The 14,537-nt window shown below is 41.6% G+C and overlaps 2 protein-coding genes across 17 annotated transcripts in view; one reads left to right on the forward strand and one right to left on the reverse strand.

The window, feature by feature from the left end:
- Positions 1–14,537, reverse strand: part of LOC310710816 (membrane progestin receptor alpha-like) — a 197,989-nt gene that overhangs the window by 149,428 nt on the left and 34,024 nt on the right. The gene's annotated exons all lie outside the window — the stretch shown is intronic.
- MTFR1L (mitochondrial fission regulator 1 like) overlaps positions 1–14,537 on the forward strand; it is a 28,133-nt gene that overhangs the window by 7,906 nt on the left and 5,690 nt on the right. For 12 of the 16 annotated variants that reach the window (XM_083512032.1, XM_083512024.1, XM_083512031.1 and 9 more), the window contains 3 exons: positions 1,759–1,868; positions 3,022–3,233; positions 7,217–7,529. In XM_083512032.1, the coding sequence (XP_083368158.1) occupies positions 1,759–1,868; positions 3,022–3,233; positions 7,217–7,529 (635 nt within the window). Of the gene's footprint in view, positions 1–1,758; positions 1,869–3,021; positions 3,234–7,216; positions 7,530–13,637; positions 13,681–14,537 lie in introns of all 16 variants that reach the window. The other 4 variants (XM_083512027.1, XM_083512030.1, XM_083512028.1 and 1 more) reach the window with 1 other exon arrangement.

Genomic DNA, 14,537 nt, shown 5'->3' on the forward strand with positions numbered 1-14,537 from the left:
GAAATAAGTGTAGTTTGTGACTTTCAGAACCTGCATAGGAACTGTAGCATGCTTCTAACTAAATACATTCTTTTTGCTACCCTTTAGGATATGTTGGCATACGATTTCTTTATGTAGGGTGCTATAGCATTCTCATTTATAGCCCAGTACTGTTCATGTTTTCTCAAAAAGAAGTTTCTTTTACTTTAATGGAAGCTACACTCTGCTAAATGTCCATATATAGGACTGGCATCCTGGGAAATGGGGTGCAGCTCCTGAGAGAAATTTGGCTTGGTGATCTAAAATCTTGACAGTCCTACCATAAGCTTTAATTCTTTTTGCCTTAAAGACTGTTTCATATGCTGGTATATGTACTGACTTTATTTGGACACAGCTTCTTCATTCTAGGAAGTCCTCAGCTAGCTATAGTTTCGTGCTTGGTCAGAACTGGGAAACCACAGTTAACAAAGCCTGGCTCGTTTCAAAGCTGCCAATGATAGTTTCGCAGTTCAGATGAAACAGACAACTACAGTTAATGGAAGACTCAGTTGGTTTGCATGCTGGCTCATGCAAAGGAGCTGCATATGTGGCTAAAAGGTGCAAAATGTGTGTATTGTCTGGCCACTATTGGAAATGGATATTGATAGTTCAAGGTTAGGTTATTTTTAGTTTATATGCTACTTTTCCAGGGTGGACTGTGCCCAACGTTGCTCACAGTAAATAGGAAAATTACATGAAACCAGAAAGCAAGTCCTAACATCCTCATTATTATTATTTTTTTTTGGGGGGGGGAATATTTTAACGGGTCGTGTAGGTGGGGAGTGTTTAGCTATACTAGAACTTGTTTATAACCCCATAAACTTAGAATTCAGTTAATGTGTGTTCTTGCGTTCTCAGACTTTGGGGCTAGGGGTTAGTATGTCTTCCCAGCTGTCAAGCCAGAGAGCTTAGCCTGGGACACCTAATAGCAAAGAAAGTAGGCAGTTCTACATAACCTCTGCTGCATGAGGCTCCTGAACTACAGCATTAATTTCTCCAGATGTTGAGAAGCTTGCAGAAAGGTAGATAGTCATGTTGTGTTGTAGTAACTCATTACCTCATCTTCTTGCCACTTGCACTATTATAAGCTTCAGAGGCCATACATAGGCCACTTTTCTAACTCTTATGTAACACAGAGGTGCTTAGAGGGCTGCTTATAAAGTATTAAAACGTGTGCACGATGTATCCCTTTTGGAAATCATAAATTTGCTAATAACCTATCATTACTCACTTAGGTCTGGCTAATGTTTGTCTAGTGCATGATCACCTCTAGTCTCATGTAACACCTCAGAGGAGCAACCAACCTTCAAGCTGATGCAAATTAGCTACAGCCTCTAAATGATCTGTAGCATAATTGTTGGTGCCGAACAAGTTGCCCACACATCACTCCCTCTAATAGTGGAATCAGGATCCAGGGAATGTTAAGTGACAGCTGGAAAAGAAAAATGGCAAAGCAAACTGAACAGAGTTATTTGGGTTGCCTGGGTCTGTAATGGCTCATGGTATCTTGAAGGAGGTCATGGCTGGCTGGCTAGAATCCTTACTCGGGTAATGAAGATATATTGCATTTTGCTACAGGTCCCATGTTGTTGTTGTTTAGTCGTGTCCGACTCTTCGTGACCCCATGGACCAGAGCACGCCAGGCACTCCTGTCTTCCTTAATTCAGAACTGATCAGAAAATGATTCTACAGCCCCATGATACATGATAATGCTATTTTCTTTTCCTTTCTGTTCCTCAGGAATTACCTAATGTTTCAGATCTTTATTTAAATGACACACCCCCTGTCCCCACTCTGGCAGACGTAGCATGGATAGCTTCAGATGACGAAGAAACATATGCTAGAGTCAGGTACATCCCTTTCTCCTTTTCTTCTCAGGCTTCCTGACTTTCCTTCTTCCTTTCTTGGTCAGTTATTGCTCGTGATCACTTCCTGAAAACAGGGTAATATTGAGATGGCTTCCTATCTTGATCTTTCTTTTAATAGTCGGTCTTTCAAGGTAATGAGGCATGGGTGCCATTTCAGAGAGAGAGAGAGAGAGAGAGAGAGAGAGAGAGAGAAAACCTTTTCATGTATCTTGGTAATCAGAGAACGAGAGAGGTGCTCCAGACCTAAGGTATATTCATGTAAGGTCAGAAACCTGGAGTAGGGGACCAATTGGTGCTCATGTTGAAGAAAGAGTGACATTGAATTAGAAGTTGACTCTTACACAAAGTGCTAGGGGGAGCTATTGATGTAGGAGAAAATCCTGCATGAAGAACTGAGCTACTTAAAAAGATTAGGCAGGTATAGAGGCATTTGCAGGACACGCCAATATATGGATTGTGAAGTGGCAGCAGACAAACAAAGAGGAATAAGGGCTAATTCATACATGCACAATGATTCATTTTTGAACTGCTTCTATTGGAAAATACTATTTTCAGTTGGTTTCAAAGCTCTGTAGGTGGTGTCTAGGCTGTCTAGGCTATAACCTTTTTTATTGTCATTTGTCTTAAATACCGCCCGTCTTTCATTGCTTTACTCAAGAGTAATGCTATTGAAATTAATGAACCTAATTTAGGGTGGAATTTCATGCTAGGCGTACTCAAAGTAGAACCATTGGAATTGATGGACTTGACTAAGTTAGGTCTATTTCAATTGATGTGCTCTGAATAGAAGTTAGTTGAACTCCACTTTTAGTTATGTTCATTAATTTAAGTGGATCTACATGGAGTAAAATTTGGTTGAACACTTCTTCATGTCTTTATGAACTTAAATTAGGGATAGTGTTGTCTAAGAAAACATTGCACCATGGGTACATATTCAGGTTGGTTTGAAGTGATGGGAGTTTGAGAGATAAATAATGAGAGAGAAAAGAGACTAATGGGTAGCTAAAAATGGGGTCCTGTAGTGATGAGAGAAGGGCCAGTCACAGCTAGCAAACTTTGTATGATATAATGAGCATGGACTACTATTATTCACTGGGGCCAGTTTCATTTGAATTTTTGGGATCTTGACTTGTAGGACAGACACTCGTCCACTAAAGCACAAATGGAAGCCCACGCCACTTTTCGTTATTCAGCGGAATGCCTCTGTCCCAAATTTGAGAAAGCAAGAAGAAAAGCTGCTGGCTTTGAAGAAACCGGGTTTACCCGCTTTGAGTCGGACAACAGAACTCCAAGATGAACTGAGCCATCTGCGTAGTCAGATTGCTAAGATTGTATCAGCAGAGTCAGGTAAGTACCCAGCATCAAGCGCTCAGAGGAAACATACCAAAATCTTGTACACAAATTTGAAATGGTTTTCGTGTGTAAGCGTTTGCAAGCCTACAAGAGTCGATAGAGCAGATGAGCAAACAACTTGAAAATTATATTTCCACTTTGATAACCAGAAGTTGTGGCAAAGAGGATGGTAAAATTTTGTTTTTTTTTTATTGTGGAGAAAGCATGATGCATGTTTTGTCCTGTTCTCTTCTAATTTGGGGTGGAGATTCTACTCAGAACAAACGCATTAAAATTAAGTGACCTAAGTTTTGCTTATTAATTTCAGTGGGTCTGCTCTGAGTAGGACTGGCGTTGGATACAGCCCTTGGAATTGTGTGTCAGGTTTGACCAAGTACATAGTAAGTTTGGAGATTCACTTGGGAAGTGCAGTAAGGGCTTGCTGTCTCTCCTGGTGAAGAGTCAGGTTGTTAACAAAATGATGCAGATATGACTAGTTTAAATTTGGAACACAGGAGAGGGAGCAACATATGCAGGTGTTGCCTGCCACCTTCCTTTGTTTGACCTCATTCCACAAATTTCCTTAACTTTCTTGTATGGCTGCTGCCTTTATTCCATGTTGAGAGGGTACCAGAAAACTTTGCCCCTTTTCACTGCAGTGTCACAGCAGTAGGAAACCTGCGACTCACAGGCAATCAAGGGTTAGGTATTCAGACATAATGTTGAACTGTGTAATGCCCACATTTGAAATGTGTATTTTGTAAGGGCAAGACTATGAGAAGGAGCATGGAGCACGGTTAGAATAGATAAAGTGCCAAGCAGTTATAGTCCGGCACCTTTTAAAGATCACTCTAATAGCATAGTATAGCTTGAAAGGTGGGAAGTTCTTATTCTTTCCTGATATTAGTTGTATTTCTAGGGCCATCACCTGAGTAGCTGTTGATATTAGACACTGTGTGGTTTTTCTTCATCATGTAGCTTTGGCATTATTCCTTGGGGCCAAAAAGTGTTCTACCAACCAGGCTTATGTGCTTAATTTTAGATATTCCACAGTTGGTTTCCCCCCCCTAAAGCCGGTTTTGTAGCAAAAACTTTCATTGGTTTTTGCCAGTCCATATCGATCTACTTGATTACAGCAGTTTGTTTTTTAAACATAGGGGACAGTAAAATTCCAAAATCATTGCTTGTTTAAAAATATTATTCAAGCTAATACTATATTAGATAAATGAAGTCTGCACTAATTTTAAAAAGTTTGACACACACATTTCATACCCTTGTTTGTCCATCCGTTCCCTAAATCAGAAGAGGCCATACTCAGTACTGACTTGGACATATAGCTGAACCGTAATTGAGTATCATGTGCATCAACTGTAGTGAGCCTCATGGTGGCGTGTGGACACACCATTCTCCTGCATGCCAAGAGGAAGAGGCTGAAAACTTCCTCTTCCGATTGAAAATAGAGTTCCTTGAACAAGCTAGCATTATCAACCACAATTTGGTTCTTTCCTGTTCTATCTAACCATAGTTTAGTCAGGGCTTCTGGATTCAGAAATAAACTCCTGGTTAATCTAAAACCCAAGGCAGAAGTGTTAACGTCTCCTCCTACTGGCATGCAAAAGAGGGAAGCTGGGGAGCATGCAAACTGAAGACTAATCACAGTTCAAGCACATAACTCTAAATTATGGTTTATCATTAAGTCTGAACCAGCCCTTTGTGTCTTTGCCACAGGAAGTAAAGTTGGCAGGAGCCACAAAGCAGAGCCCAGCTGTCCAAAAAGACCCACATTGAGGTTCCTTGTGCACTTTGAGAAATAAAGATTCAAAGTTTTTGTTTTATTTACCCATTACTATTAACAGGGCATCTGTCTCACCCACTTGAAAATGCTATGGTGCTTTTTGGTTCCATTTTATGAGTGGCAACTTTATCAACTGGTTTTATTGTATTTAAGCTCATAACATTACACTTCTATATAATGTGTGTGCCCCTTACAGCATTTTGATAAACAGACCAGATATAAATGAGAGACTTATATAATGTTAGAAGAAATTGCACAGAATTTGTGACAGAATTTGTCACAAATTCTAATTTATAATGGCCAGGATCCTATGATTTCCTATGATTTCATCCTATGATTTCATCCTATGATTTCATCCTATGATGTCAATGTTCAAGAAGGACACTGACAAACTGGAACGTGTCCAGAGGAGGGCAACCAAAATGGTCAAAGGTCTGGAAACGATGCCTTATGAGGAAGGGCTAAGGGAGCTGGGCATGTTTAGCCTGGAGAAGAGGAGATTAAGGGGTGATATGATAGCCATGTTCAAATATATAAAAGGATGTCATATAGAGGAGGGAGAAAGGTTGTTTTCTGCTGCTGCTCCAGAGAAGCGGACACGGAGCAATGGATTCAAACTACAAGAAAGAAGATTCCACCTAAACATTAGGAAGAACTTGCTGCCAAGGAGTGTGGTGGAGTCTCCTTCTTTGGAGGTCTTTAAGCAGAGGTTTGACAACCATATGTCAGGAGTGCTCTGATGGTGTTTCCTGCTTGGCAGGGGGTTGGACTTGATGGCCCTTGTGGTCTATTCCAATTCTATGATTCTATGATTTCTGCATCCCCAGTTTTTCAGGCAAAAGATTTTGCTTAATTTTTAATACAATGTAATTTGCTTATTTGTATTATTGTTGATCCAATCATTTGCATGGTGCTGTACAGAGTAACAAACAAAAAGACAAAGTCCATGCCCTGAGGAGTTTATGGTCCAAAATTTACTATGGGGAGTGTTAGAGGGAGAAATAAAGGTGAGAGTAAAAAGGAAAGAAGATGCATTCTGCTTCATTCTTCTTCATGCCCTTTTCTTGTAATGGCCTATGACAGGGATGGGGAACCTTTTCTGGCCCACATGTTATCTCCTCACCCCCTGATGGACCAGATTTGACAGGGTGGTGGGGCCACCCACATCACTATGATGTCAGGTGATGCTTCCAGGCAGCTTCTGGAGGATCAAATGGGGAGGGGCTTCTCGGGTTTGTTAAGCCACAGTTCCTCTTATGACTAAACTCGTAAAAACAGCTGTGTTTGCACAACTCTAAAGTCAGTGTTGTGAAGCACTGGTCACAGACTGCCACCGTTGCATAATATTCCCTTAACAGAGCATCAAGGTAATAGATTTCCCAAAGATATTACCAGATGACTTTGAACATAGATAAGGAGTTGTGTTTGTACCAGCACAGGCGATTTGTCCATTTAGATCAGCATTGACTGGCAACAACTCTCCAGGGCCTTGACAAAAGGAAGGTCTTTCCCATCACCTGCTGCCATCACCTTTCCATCCATTTTAGCTGGAATGCCAGGGTTTGAACCTGAATCCTTCTCATGTGCTTTGTTCTCCTCCTGTGATATCCATTTGAGATCTTGCACCAGAGGCACATGAGCTCTCACAAATGTGTGTCATTCTAGACTAAAAGACAGGTAACCTGGTTCCCGAAATTGTTTCAGAGTTAGGCTTTCCACCCTCTCAAGGGTGGCTCTTAAGGAAAGTGGTTTAGTAGAGGTGATTGTGTGCACAGGGGTGGGTTGGTTTTAACTGGGAAGGCGAGGGATGGGCCGTGGTTGATGCCAAAAGTGGCCTCCTGTGACTGTGGGCCAGTTCTCTTCCTATCTGTGATATAAGGTGAATAATATGCTGCTTCTGAGAACTTTGTGCTCAGTGATTGGGGTGGCAAGACAGGAACAAGATAATCTTAACAATATACATTGAAATACTGCCATATGGAAGATGGTGGTTGTAATGGGAGGGTGTGAGATGGAAAAGTGCTTCACCCCTTTTGTGGCATTATAACCAGCATTTGAGTAAAGGCAGGAGGCAGGCTTATGATGTCCATTTGTGGGGAGGTTTGCCAGTATATAGGCTTGGCGTACATGTTCTGTTGCAGAATATAAAACCTGTAGTTTGGCACTAGGTTTATGTCAATGTGTATTGTTCTTTTTTTTCCAGCTTCCACTTCATTAACACCTGATTTATTATCACCAGGAAGTTCAAATGTCTCTTCTCCCTTACCTTGTTTTGGATCCTCATTCCAGTCTACAACTTCCTTTGTCATTAGTGACATTACAGAGGAGGAGGCAGAATTAGAAAGCCCAGAGCTTCCATCCGTTTCCATGCTTTGTTCTGCAACCTCTGAATGTTGTAAAGCAGACCCAAAGGATTCCGACGACGAAGATTCGGTGTCCCTGTCCAAGGCCAGCAGTTTTGCCGATATGATGGGCATTCTTAAAGACATTCATAGGATGAAACAGAACAAAGACTTGTAAGTTTTTGTTTGTTTGTTTGTTTTCTCTTTTTCCATCCCCAAAAGTGTCTCTCTTTCTTTTCTGATTGGAAGCTTTGCAGTTTTGCTTTGTGTGAAGGTACCTCTGCTGATCTTTAGCACTGTGACTGATATTTGCAAGGGTTAGTTCTAATGTACTTCCCCTGCATCACCACAACACAGGTTTTTAAAGCCTTTCTTATAATAGGCCTTACAATATTGATCTCTAAGGACAACTGCGCAAATCAGTTCACCAAAGTTGCTAGCCTGCCTGTGCTTATCACAGTCAATTTTGGCTAATAAGAAAAGAATCCGTTTTGGTAAAGCTTCTTTGCCTGCTACCAGGGCAATTTAGTCACCATGGTCAAAAAGACAAGTAGCTTCTTCTAAACTGCCTCCAGATTGAAGTTATTATAACCACTGCCCTGAAGATCTGAATGTTCTAAACTAGGGATGGGGAATCTGTAGCCCTTAAAATGCTATGGACTGCAACTCCCTTCATCTCTAAGCATTGGCCATGCTTGCTGGATCAGTGTGTTTGACTGTTAACCAGAAGGTGGGTGGTTTGAGCCCACCCAGGGGTGGCTGTGGTCAGGATTCCTGCATTACGGGGGGTTGGAACAGATGATCTTTGGTGTCCCTTCCAACTCTATGATTCTATTATAGTAGTTGGACTCCAACAGCCTTTGGAAGGGCCATAGGTTCCCCATCCCTGTTCTCACTGGTCTGCAAATAAATGCTGAGATTATTACTATTCTAGCAGCTGAGACAAGGGTAACATGAGAGCTACAGGTCGGAGGTTTTGCCTTGTCTCTTCCTGTTTGCCTGCTTCTCCCTCTGCTACCTCCCAAATTGCCCATTGTACAGTTTATGGTTAAAATTGCCTCACTATGTGTCATTCTGGAAATGGGTATAAAATGTTGTACTTTGATAAGCAAAGAAAACACTTGCCAAGTGTTCTGCATGTTTCTAGGCATGAAGCCTTCCTAGGTTACTACAATATATGCATATATGATTACGTGATTAGCATGCTGTGGCCCTTCAGATGTTGAACTACAAATCCCATCACCTGTGACTGTTGGCTATATCTGATTGAGGCTGATACGATCCAGGGTGCCACAGCTTCTCCATCCCAGGATAAGGGAGACTTGAGTTTAAATCCTTAGTCAACCATGATATAGCCATTGGCTCCAAACAACAAAACCTGAACTTGTTTCTTAAGGTTAATAGGTGAATTAAAGCTCGCCATTCTTTATTGCATAATTGTTGTAAGGGTAATCAGGGATCACCCCCATCCATGTATATCCTCCTGAGCTCACTGGAGGAACAATAGAATATATAACTAAAACAGTAAGCTAGGAATGCTTGCTAAATAGTGGATGGTTTTTTACATGCAAGCTTTTGTGTTTTATTTATTTAGACTATTTATATACCACCTCCCAACAAAAAACCCCACCCTTTTTATGCATTAATATTGGGCAAAAATTAAAACCTCTTTCAAGCTAAACTTTTCACTATTGTTTCATCTGCACTGAACATAGTGTTTCTTGAGGTTTGGAGGGTTCAACAGGCAGATGGTATCATAAGTTGAATTCATTAGAGAGAGGGAAGTAAGGGGAGCACATTTAACAATAATTACAATATTTCTTATTCATTTAATGCACAATCCAGTTAGAGCAATTTAATTCTGGTAATAAGCAGTGAGATACCATGGAAACATTGAATTAAAGTGTAATCTGTTTGATCAGCTGCCCTTGGTTTGTCCCTTCTGGTTTCTTAAGGGACAGAATATTATGCAGAAGGAAGAATCACATTCTCATTTGAGCTTTCTAAAAAAAATTGCTTGAGTTTATTGGAAACTGGAATAGGATTCTCAAAGCTGAAATTGATCTCTTCTCATACTGCTTGTATATCTGCCAGATTGCTGCTGTTGAGATTATTCCACTCTATGTATTAACTTTTAAGAAGAAAAATCTCAGTTACAGTAAAAGGGGTGCAATCTCTACTGTTTTGACCTGTTGCAAGAATTAGCAGCAATTGCTCCACCTCCTTTCATAAATTAGACTCATTTGCCTTCAGATTGGAGTAATTTACAACATCCAGTAATGGGGAAATTGCATTGCTGTTCTTCCAAACAATACGTAATGCAGCTGTACTAGCACTTGTTGGACACATATCATATCATCCTATTATATCATATCATATCATATATCATATCATCATATCAATGTTATTCCTTGAACAAGTAACTGCTAATTCTTTTATTAGACTTTATTTTCAAATCTCAGGTCTTACAGAACTTGTACATACAGTGGTGCCTCGCAAGACGAAATTAATTCGTTCCACGAGTTTTTTCGTCTAGCGATTTTTTCGTCTTGCGAAGCACGGTGTCGGAAAAGTTTTGCAAAAGCTTCAAAAATCACCAAAAACCTCAAAAAAGGCTACCACACCACATTCTATGAGTTGCTCCTCGAAGTCAAGTCACAACTGTATTAACGGTGTTAAGAAAAAGGAAACAAACTTGCAAGACGCTTTCGTCTTGTGAAGCAAGCCCATAGGGAAATTTGTCTTGCGAAGCAGCTCAAAAACCGCAAAACCCTTTCGTCTAGCGAGTTTTTCGTCTTGCGAGGCATTCGTCTTGCGGGGCACCACTGTAGTCTAAACTTAAGCAAATAATAGCAGGAAGTCTATCTACATCCATAATGGTGTTTCACAAACCCATATTTGTGACCATGATTCTTCTAAAAGAGAGTCAGTAGTTTCCATAATCGAGTAAACGTACCCATATGTATCTTTTCTTTCTTTAATTATACTTTCAACAATTGCCTCCATGACTATTTGTTTCTTTTTTCACAATTTTTTATTTATTTTATTTATTTATCCCTTCAACCTCAGGGCAGTCAGGGCAGTCAGTGTACATAGTTTGACTTTAACCAATCCCTGGCCCATTCTTATTACTGTATTTTTCGCCCTATAGGACACACCGTCCCATAAGGCGCACCTAGTTTTTTTGGGGGGGAATAAAGGGGGAGAAATTATCCCCCCCCCCAGGCACAGGGCTCAGCGCGGGCAGGCTTCAGCATGCAGGCAACTCTCCGCAAGCGGCGGGAGCCCATCGCCGGGCTCCTGCAGCTTGCGGAGAGGTGCGCGAAGCCTAGAGAGCGAGAGGGGTCGGTGCGCACCGACCCCTCTCGCTCTCCAGGCTTCAGCAAAAGCCTGCATTCGCCCCATAGGACGCGCACACATTTCCCCTTCATTTTTGGAGGGGGAAAAGTGCGTCCTATAGGGCGAAAAATACGGTAAATAGCTAGACTGGGAGACAATTGCAAAGGAATACAGCGAGGCATGGGGGAAGAGGGGCCAGTTTTAGCATAGCTCAATCAAGGTGCTCTCTCATTTTTATACCAAAATGTGGCACGGATGTGAATCAATACAAGTGGCTTGCCCTGTCAGTGTCCAGTTTGGACCAAAGAGCACAGGGAAGCTACCGTATTCCATCTAGCCCAGTATCATTTACTCTGATTGGCTGCAGGTCCCCAGAGTCTCAGGCAGAGGTCCAGCTGTGCTGTCTTTTCTTAACTGGAGATACTGGGAATTGAACCTGGGAGTTTCTGAATGTAAAGCTTGCAACTAAAGCCCAATTCCCTAAGGCCAGTGGCTTTCACTACGTTTTTTTTTAAAGAGGCTTATCTTTACAGTTTTAAAAAGCAATCCAAATTCTTAGAACTTTTTAAAAATGCCGTTTTAATCTGCCTCTTGTGTCTCTTCAAATTCTTGTGTTAGTTGCATCATATATAATGTGCACATCCCTCCTTGCCATACCCACAATGACCTGAATTGTGAGTGCTGAAAGTCCATGGTAAAATGATGAAATTAGCTTCCTTCGTAGTAGAAAACAGGAAATCCTGCTTTCCCCTTTTTAGCAGCAAATGGGACCCTGCCTTGGCAGAAATGTGTGTCCTTTGTTGCAGGGTGGAAGGAACTCTGGACAACAAATGTTGCAGAGTATATGTAGCTACAGCAGCAAAGCTCCTGGACACATCTGAGACAAAGAGAATTAAGTCGCTTAAGAGCTGCCCCCTCCCTTTGTGCTTTGCAGTGAGCAGCAGCAGACAAGGGCTATTATGGGAGAGAACTGTTCAGCTGGGTGCAGCCTCATCCTGCTGAGCAGAGGAGACGGTTGCAAACACATGTTGTCAGATGCCCACGGGAATGTTGGGACTGGATCTCAGCACTACAGCTCTGCACTACTGGTCCCTCGGATAAAATTGACTAACCTCTGATACAATGAAATATGAATCAGAGAGGTTTGCCATTATCCATTGTGTCAGCAGTTTGAGGAAGTTTAGTCTAAGCATCTGTGAGAAAAGCAAAGAGACAAATAGATAAAAGGAGTTTACTGGTGCTTTTGCCAGTCTTACTGATAAATTACAAGAAGTTATAGAAATTAGAGTGGGCGTCTGTCAGATGAATTTGTAGAACAGCAGAGTCAAGGGTTGCCCTTGAAGCTGCTTCGTCTTACGGCAATGCAGACCACTGCATTTCTCCCTGTGCATGACACAAATTTAGAGCATGGCAGGTTGTTGTTTAGTCATGTCCGACTCTTCGTGACCCCATGGACCAGAGCACGCCAGGCACTTCTGTTTTCCACTGCCTCCCGCAGTTTAGTCAAACTCATGCTGGTAGCTTCGAGAACACTATCCAACCATCTCATCCTCTGTCGTCCCCTTCTCCTTGTGCCCTCCATCTTTCCCAACATCAGGGTCTTTTCCAGGGAGTCTTCTCTTCTCATGAGGGGGCCAAAGTATTGGAGCCTCAGCTTCAGGATCTGTCCTTCCAGAGAGCACTCAGGGCTGATTTCCTTAAGAATGGATACGTTTGATCTTCTTGCAGTCCATGGGACTCTCAAGAGTCTCCTCCAGCACCATAATTCAAAAGCATCAATTCTTCGGTGATCAGCCTTCTTTATGGTCCAGCTCTCTTCCATACATCACTACTGGGAAAACCATAGCTTTAACTATACGGACCTTTGTTGGCAAGGTGATCTCTGCTTTTTAAGATGCTGTCTAGGTTTGTCGTTGCTTTTCTCCGAAGAAGCAGGCATCTTTTAATTTCATGGCTGCTGTCACCATCTGCAGTGATCGTGGGTGGCTATAGCTGGGCTTATTCTTGAATCTTTGAGTTGCCAAAGTGCTATTGGAGTATAACATTCCTTAATCTGTAAGTTGCAGAAGCAAGCAGGGAATGGCACTGTGTAATGAGTGCAACACTTTGGACTTGCTCTTGACCCAGCATATGCTGACTATGAAGAAATGGTGAGAATGGTGATAAATGGAAAGCTGTAATTGAATCCATTTTGGACAGGGAGAAAGTAGCCAAGTGGTGCCATTCACTTAAAAAATAATAATGCAGGCGCAGTGCTGCTGTCATTCAGAATTCTTGTGAAATGGTTTGCCTAAATTAAATGGATCAGTTTGCCTCCTTTCAGTTTTTCAGGGTGTGGGTTTTTATTTTAGGAACTGTATGCTAATGGCTGAAATTTCTGGAACTATGTGGTGAGGGTCCTAGGGTTCACATTTCTTATGACTTTTGAAATCTTGAGTCCCATTGTCATGCTTATTGATGAAGTGCTTAAAGAATGGTAAATATATAGGTGCCCCCACTTGCTTTTTAATCACATGCTTATGCATGATGTAAGTTCTAATATACTCTAGTAATGGTGAAAACAAAGGAAAATAATAATTCTGGACTGGTTCACACAGAGCAAGGAAGTGAATGGATTTTGTGTGAGGGTTACTTACTTACTTACTTACTTACTTACTTACTTACTTACTTTCCAACTTATGGTTACCATGAGAGAGGAGAGGAATCTGCCAAGTTAAAAGTCACAAAGCAGGTATGATGAGCCTGTGGCCCTCCAGATGTTGTGGACTACAGTTCCTGCCCCCATTGGCTGAGATCAATGGGAGTTGGGAATCCAACAACATCTGGAGGACCACAAGTTCCCCATCTTTGGTGTGAAGGAAGATACAAAAGTTCTTTTGTATGTAGGAAATCCTATGAATTCTGTGCCTCTTGGGCTCAAAATGACTTTTCTTTGTCCCAAAGCATGCTGCTCCTATTTGAGGTTGGCACAATATGAAGGAACTTGGTAATGTATGCAGCAAAACTGAAGAAAAATGGTTGGAGTCCTTTTGAGAGATTTACAGAATGATGTTGCTTAAAATCATCAATATTTAAGTTGTTTTTTGGAGGGTGGGGAACCACCACCCTAAGAATCTACCAGGAGAAAATTAATAACATTTTGTAGAGAAGCCTTTCATTTGCTTACCCATAGGGATTCCCGCCCTCACCCCCTAGTTAATTAAACTGGTAAACAAAATTATCTAGGTATCGGGGGAACGTAAGGTGGTTGAAAACCAGAGCTACAACAGATGTGAGTAAACGTGTTTGAAATAAGAGAGCGAAAATTTAAAACTGGACAGATTCCAAATCCTTATGATGCTTATTGTACAAAGGAATCAATGTTCTTTTGCACACGCAAACCGCATACATTTACCTCATAGACTTTAGTTGTTGCTGTGCTCTTGAAATTGCACACATCACCCTGTAGTAGCCCATATTGCAAATCCATGCATACAGACATTGGTGACTCTTCACTTCTGCATACTGAGCTTGGCAGAGAAGCAGGTGGTGAATTGCTTCTGCTACAACAGGAATGAGGAAGCTTCCCCCCCCCCCGCCCCCAAATGCTGCTGAATTCCCAACTCCCATCAAGCCCAGCAATTCCTGGATAATGGCTGGGAATTATGAGCATTGAATTTCAGCAATATTTGGAGAGCCAAAGGTTCTCCACAGAGTTGAGTGTTCTTTATTGTGCCAGCTTCATCCTGGTTTTTGTACTTTTGCCAGGAGGTAGGCTTCATCCTTGCAGATTTGTTGGAGAAGTTCTCAAACTGTTACTAATTCTACTCAGACAATAGAATAGCACTTCAGGGTGCAAGAGAG

The sequence above is a fragment of the Podarcis liolepis genome (assembly GCF_965112155.1).
Source record: "Podarcis liolepis genome assembly, chromosome: 7".
Classification (NCBI taxonomy): Eukaryota; Metazoa; Chordata; class Lepidosauria; order Squamata; family Lacertidae; genus Podarcis; species Podarcis liolepis.